Source organism: Erpetoichthys calabaricus, chromosome 13 (assembly GCF_900747795.2).
Source record: "Erpetoichthys calabaricus chromosome 13, fErpCal1.3, whole genome shotgun sequence".
In the NCBI taxonomy this organism is placed as follows: Eukaryota; Metazoa; Chordata; class Cladistia; order Polypteriformes; family Polypteridae; genus Erpetoichthys; species Erpetoichthys calabaricus.
This window is the reverse complement of record NC_041406.2, coordinates 59,536,994-59,544,073: the sequence shown is the minus strand read 5'-3', so window position 1 is coordinate 59,544,073 and position 7,080 is coordinate 59,536,994. Positions and strand designations below refer to the sequence as shown.

At 35.9% G+C, this 7,080-nt stretch overlaps 1 protein-coding gene across 6 annotated transcripts in view; it reads right to left on the bottom strand.

Annotated features, from left to right (window-relative positions):
- The window catches only part of crppa (CDP-L-ribitol pyrophosphorylase A), a 328,414-nt gene that overhangs the window by 165,990 nt on the left and 155,344 nt on the right, over window positions 1-7,080 (bottom strand). For 5 of the 6 annotated variants that reach the window (XM_028817033.2, XM_028817031.2, XM_051936123.1 and 2 more), the window contains one exon: window positions 6,938-7,042. The exons of the other annotated variant lie outside the window; for it this stretch is intronic. In XM_028817033.2, the coding sequence (XP_028672866.2) occupies window positions 6,938-7,042 (105 nt within the window). The remainder of the gene's footprint in view (window positions 1-6,937; window positions 7,043-7,080) is intronic. 6 annotated transcript variants of the gene reach the window in all.

Below are 7,080 nucleotides of genomic sequence, written 5' to 3'. Positions count from 1 at the left end.
AAAACAGTTTGCATTTACCTTTTTAATAAAAGGCGAGCTTTTCCATCCATCCATTTTCCAACCCGCTGAATCCGAACACAGGGTCACGGGGGTCTGCTGGAACCAATCCCAGCCAACACAGGGCACGAGGCAGGAAACAATCCTGGGCAGGGTGCCAACCCACCGCAGGACACACACAAACACACCCACACACCAAGCACACACTAGGGCCAATTTAGAATCGCCAATCCACCTAACCTGCATGTCTTTGGACTGTGGGAGGAAACCGGAGCCCCCGGAGGAAACCCACGCAGACACGGGGAGAACATGCAAACTCCACGCAGGGAGGACCCGGGAATCGAACCCAGGTCCCCAGATCTCCCAACTGCGAGGCAGCAGCGCTACCCACTGCGCCACCGTGCCGCCCACAGGCGAGCTTTTAAGCCTGAGAAATCACCCCGTAAATGCGCACGTTTAATTGCACATGTGTTAATATGTATGCTTACACAGTATTAAAAGACACTCAACAACGTCATTTACCTTTGTTCCCGCGTTTGATAAAAGGCGAGCTTTTAAGCCTGAGAAATCACCCCGTAAATGCACACGTTTAATTGCACGTGTTAATATGTATGCTTACACAGTATTAAAAGACACTCAAAAATTAACGTCATTTACCTTCGTTCCCGCGTTTGACTCGTGCTGTAAATCTCTTCCTTGTTTTTAGTTCACGTGATTACGTAGGAGGCGTGATGACGCGATACGTGACTCCGCCTCCTCCATTAGAATATATGGACAAAAAACAGGTTCCAGTTATGACCATTACGCGTAGAATTTAGAAATGAAACCTGCCTAACTTTTGTAAGTAAGCTATATGGAATGAGCCTGCCAAATTTCAGCCTTCCACCTACACGGGAAGTTGGAGAATTAGTGATGAGTGAGTCAGTCAGTCAGTCAGTCAGTGAGTCAGTGAGGGCTTTGCCTTTTATTAATTAGTATAGATTTATAGTATAGTTCTTTACCTGTCTTGCACTTGACCTGTTTGTGTATATGTTGCCCTCGGTCCTGTAGGAGTTATTTCGTGCCACCGGATGGTACGACAATAAAGCCACTTCACTTGACTTGTACTCAGGTCTCACTGTGTTCAGTTGGATTGATCCCAAAAAAGGGTATTTGTTTTTACACATTACCATTTGGTATTGCATAACTCCCGTCATTAGATTAACTAAATAAGTTAAAATCTGTTGTTTGTATGGCAAGGCAAATTAAAATTTAAACATGTCCCAAAATAAATTTCAGAAATCTTAAAATTAAATTAAATTTTTAGGATATTTATAAGTCATTTCCAGATATGTCAAAATATGTTCATACATTTTAAGATAGCTGTAATACATTTTGAAATATCTCACATGTATTTCAAGATAGTTCAAATACATGTTAAGATATTTTAAAATAAATGTGTGTGCATTTCAAGGTTGACCTTGAATGCATTTTAAAATATCTGAAATGCATTTCAAGATACAATATCTTGAGATTACTTTATGTAAACTGTCCTATTCTTTTAATAAGAAGTTATTTGGAGATATCTGAAAATCCATTACAATACAAGAGATATCTGAAAATCCATTACAATACAATGATAGATATTTCAATTACATTTTCAGATATCTTAAAATAGCTTCCTGTTCATTTTTAGACATTTGATATGCATTTCATTATATATCTCAAAATAACATCCTATTCATTTCTCCTATTCAACATTCCTATTCAAGGTATTTCAAAAACATTTCATGACACCTTAAAATAGACACAAGGTTCCATTGATATAACACACAATTTTACAGAAAGTGATTTAGACATATTTTGAAATGCATTTCACATATTTTAAAATACATGCAAGCTCAATTTCAGATATGTCAAAAGCACATTCAGTTATTTTGAGACATCATCTTAAAATGCATTTGGGATATCTCAAAATGTATTGCAGATATTGTAAAACATACAGGAATTTATTTTATGATATCAAACAAATTCCAGATAGCTTAAAAAGTAAATGGTATTTTAAGATATCTGAAATCCATTTTGATATATTTCTAGTTGTTAATATGCATGCCATATACAGACACATTTCAAAAAATCTCAAAATGTATTTGCAATATCTCAAAAGACACAGGAACATATTTGAATATATCTGGAATTCCATTTGAGACACCTTGAAATGCATTTCAGATATTTAGAAACAGATGTATTTTCAGTTATCTGTAATTGTTTTTAAGATACTTCTAACTGTTAATTTCGCTTGCCATTCATTCTTGTGCTCTTTATCTAATATCCCATTTTGGTTTAAGACTTGAAAAAATTAAATGTTAAAAATTTACAATATTAGATAAAATCAGGAATGGGTCAAATACTTTTTCATAGAATTGAATGTTAAAATGTAATAATAATAATTACTTTGAAATGTTACAGTCTCAAAATGACTGTACATTGTAATAAAATGTCTTTGCAGTTCTAAATAGCACTGCAATTAGAAACTTCCTGATTCACTGACCATTCCATTGCTTTCATCTATAAAATAGCTTGATGATTGAAGCCATGTGATTGCCTAGCCCCAAGACATACATACACGGTGCAAAAGTGTGTGGCCTAACACTAGCTGTTTTGATTACATACAGCAGAACACAAGAAAAGTTACTTTGAATTTTTTTTCAAAGTAAAGAAGACAACTGTTTTACACACATATAAAGGCATGTCTTTCAATATTAAATATTTATTCTCAAGATATCCTTATTTTTTTACCTTGAAAAAGTGTCTAAAGATGGCCATGCTCAGATCCTATTCCAGCAATTACATCCAATAAGCAATGGGCTATAGGAAAGCTTTGGGCAGTGTAATGATATGTATAAGTCTTTTAGGATGGAATCCATCCCTCCATCAAAACTGAACCCATTTAAATCACTTCAGGGATTCAGTGTGGCCCAAGCCTATTGCTGTAGCATTGGATATTTGGAAAAAGCTTAAAGTGGATAGGGCACATACACTCTCATCAAGACAGTTTAGAGGAACAAATTAATCAAATGTGCACACCATTGGAATGTGTGTGGAAAGACTAAGTGGCCAGAGAAAGAATCATGCAAACACCATACAAGAAATATGAACCCAGGACCATGGAATTGTGAGGCTACAGCACAAACAACTGCATCACCACACCACCCTTCATGCTGAAAATTTAGTTAATAACCTTCACCAAGCATACTGTTCTTTCTAAATTTAAAGAACATTACATCAAACAGCATTTTAACAAATGTAGTGTATTATGGAATGCATCTTCTGCAGAATGAAACACAAATATTAATACCAAAAGTAAAAGAAGATATTTAGGTATCCATGGCAAAGAGCAGTGTAAAAATTGTACAAACTAATAAGAAATCAGTATGACATTCCATTGCATTGAAGGCAACATAAAATATACTTCATGGTACCCAGACCAACTTAGAGTTAAAATGCTTTGATTTTATTCTTGTCGTCCTTCAGTATTTCCTAAATGCTTTTTATACTAGGGCTTTCAGGTTCTAGTTTCACCAGTTACACCAAAAACACTTCACACTGCTTACATAAACAACACTAATAGCAAAGGTAGCAGGTTTAGTATACAGTGCATCCAGAAAGTATTCACAGCGCATCACTTTTTCCACATTTTGTTATGTTACAGCCTTATTTCAAAATGGATTAAATTCATTTTTTTCCTCAGAATTCTACACACAACACCCCATAATGACAACGTGAAAAAAGTTTACTTGAAAAAAAATTTCTGCTGCTTTGAAGGTCCCAATGAGCACAGTGGCCTCCATCATCTGTAAGTGGAAGAAGTTCGAAACCACCAGGACTCTTCCTAGAGCTGGCCGGCCATCTAAACTGAGCAATCGGGGGAGAAGGGCCTTAGTCAGGGAGGTGACCAAGAACCCGATGGTCACTCTGTCAGAGCTCCAGAGGTCCTCTGTTGAGAGAGGAGAACCTTCCAGAAGGACAACCATCTCTGCAGCAATCCACCAATCAGGCCTGTATGGTAGAGTGGCCAGACGGAAGCCACTCCTTAGTAAAAGGCACATGGCAGCCCGCCTGGAGTTTGCCAAAAGGCACCTGAAGGACTCTCAGACCATGAGAAAGAAAATTCTCTGGTCTGATGAGACAAAGATTGAACTCTTTGGTGTGAATGCCAAGTGTCACGTTTGGAGGAAACCAAGCACCGCTCATCACCAGGCCAATACCATCCCTACAGTGAAGCATGGTGGTGGCAGCATCATGTTGTGGGGATGTTTTTCAGCGGCAGGGACTGGGAGACTAGTCAGGATAAAGGGAAAGATGACTGCAGCAATGTACAGAGACATCCTGGATGAAAAACTGCTCCAGAGCGCTCTTGACATCAGACTGGGGCGACGGTTCATCTTTCAGCGGTACAACGACCCTAAGCACACAGCCAAGATATCAAAGGAGTGGCTTCAGGGAAACTCTGTGAATGTCCTTGAGTGGCCCAGCCAGAGCCCAGACTTGAATCCGATTGAACATCTCTGGAGAGACCTTAAAATGACTGTGCATCGACACTTCCCATCCAAACTGATGGAGCTTGAGAGGTGCTGCAAAGAGGAATGGGTGAAACTGGCCAAGGATAGGTGTGCCAAGCTTGTGGAATCATATTCAAAAAGACTTGAGGCTGTAATTGCTGCCAAAGGTGCATCGACAAAGTACTGAGCAAAGGCTGTGAAAACTTATGTACATGTGATTTCTCAGTTTTTTTATTTTTAATAAATTTGCAAAAGACTCAAGTAAACTTTTTTCACGTTGTCATTATGGGGTGTTGTGTGTAGAATTCTGAGGAAAAAAATGAATTTAATCCATTTTGGAATAAGGCTGTAACAACAAAATGTGGAAAAATTCACTGAATGTGTGTGAGTTGGAGTTGATGAATTAATGACCTTTTATCATAATTACTTTTTTCTTTTTCTTCTCATACTATACCATATATGTTGTACACATATATAGTTCCTGTGTCAGCTGAAAGATGTTTCTTTGGTGTATAATGTGCTTCCAGTATTACGTACTTGTTCCGTAACCTGGCCTAGTTAATGAAAAGACAATGTTTCAAGTGATTCCACTGTGTATTGTCCTTGTTCTAAAAGCAGAAAACAATTTTGCAAATTTCTCTGTTTTGCTTTCTACAGCTGATTACAATTGTCTTGCTATTGACTAGAATATTTCCTCCATAAACCTATCTTAAGCATATCAAATGTTTCTTTTCTTAAATCTGCACTTTTAATTTTGTTTACCTTATTATTGTAATTTACATGTATACTGTTTGAACAATACTCATCAATAATAATTAATTTCAACCACTCAGCAAACTTTTAATGTCAAAAATATTTTGGATCAAAATCTTTTTAAAATTCATTAAATTACAGAGAAATATTAAAATCTAGGTAGGATCAGCTTGGCACCTTTTTCAGTACCAACTCGTACATTGGACAATGCATTTCGCTACATTTTTATTTTTTGCCTTTTTTAAACTACAGGCTGTCTAAATCTTGCATATTTGATTGACTTGTATTTCAATATCTGCAGCATCTCTGAAAATAATGTACCTGAACTTTTCAGTTTCTCTCAGTCAGCAAATCAGTGTCTTCTGTTATTTTAAAGTGGGAATCAAATGATGGTTTTGGCTTGTTTTGATATGCTTGTTTTTCTCAGTGTTTCGACCCAATAATAAATTATAGATCATTTTACTATAGGAAAAAAGGTGATTGTGTTTTGGTTGAGTTTTTGATCCCATCAAAGGTCTAAACAAAACATTAATGGTTTGTCACTCATAGACGATGTATAGTGCTTTTCAGAACAAAAATGTATTTACAACACTAAAAATAATACATATTAGTACTTCCATAAAAATAATAAATTAAGAACACAGTATTGTATATTGTATAGAATATAAGGATAATGTTTGCATGATTTGTGCTCTCAAGTACTGTTTTTACATTTTTTAATGAAAATCACTTTTTAAAAAAAAAACAAAAAGCAGGTGGTGGTTGTGTAAATTATGATACCCACAGTTTTTTGTTTGTGTGCTGGTAACTGATAAGGGTTTTTTTCATTCAAAATCCATCCAAAACAACTTATAGATAACAGAGAATTCACAAATGGTGAATGAATCCCACCTGCAAATACTGTATTATTTGAGCATGTTGCCAAATCTACATTACTTATAAGGAGCAAATAAAGAGGCAAATTCTTTGTCAAAAATCTGAAACAAAAGATTAAAAATAATGTTTCCCATCCTTTACTGCTCTGAGTAATTTCTGAGGATAAAAATAACTTCCAAATGCTATTAAAAATCATCCACAGATTTTCTAAACCTGCAAGGCCTGTCAATTTTTGTGTTAAGCCAGAATTTATGCCAGCAGCAGTTACCAAAAGGCAAGAACCATCCCCCAATCACAGTGCACATTTACACAAATACTTTATTTATACAGAGTCAAATAAAAGATATGGAAGGAAAACCAGAGTACCTGAGAAAACCCCATGTTTCACTTTGTAACTCAGTGCACATTAAACTCAGGTTTAATTTCTTTTGATTAAAGATTGCATTTCTAAATTGTTTAGGTATGAGGTGTGGGAAGCCTGCAATGGACTCGCTTTCAATTCATTATTGGTTTCTGCTTTGAATGCAGTAATGCCATGAAGAAGACTGTACACCTCTGCAACCATCTAATTTACTAAGCCAGATTAAAGACTTAAGAAGAAATAAAGAAATAAAACCATAAAGTAAAAGCTCTAGAATATGATTACTTTATTAATTTAAAGACTGCTATTAACAAAACCTAGTAGAGGAGGAAAAGGAGAATCTTATTTAGTACCAATTATGAGTCAGTACAGTGTACAATGTATAATAGAGAACAAAATCACATTTTACCTTCCACAGAGTTGGTGGCCCTTCAATAAGTTTAGCTTGTGTATTACAGTAGCTCAAGACAAGATGAAGGCACTCTGTTCCATACTCAAAATCATATTCTGTACACTAAAATACAAAAGGAAGTTCTTCATATTAAAATATAC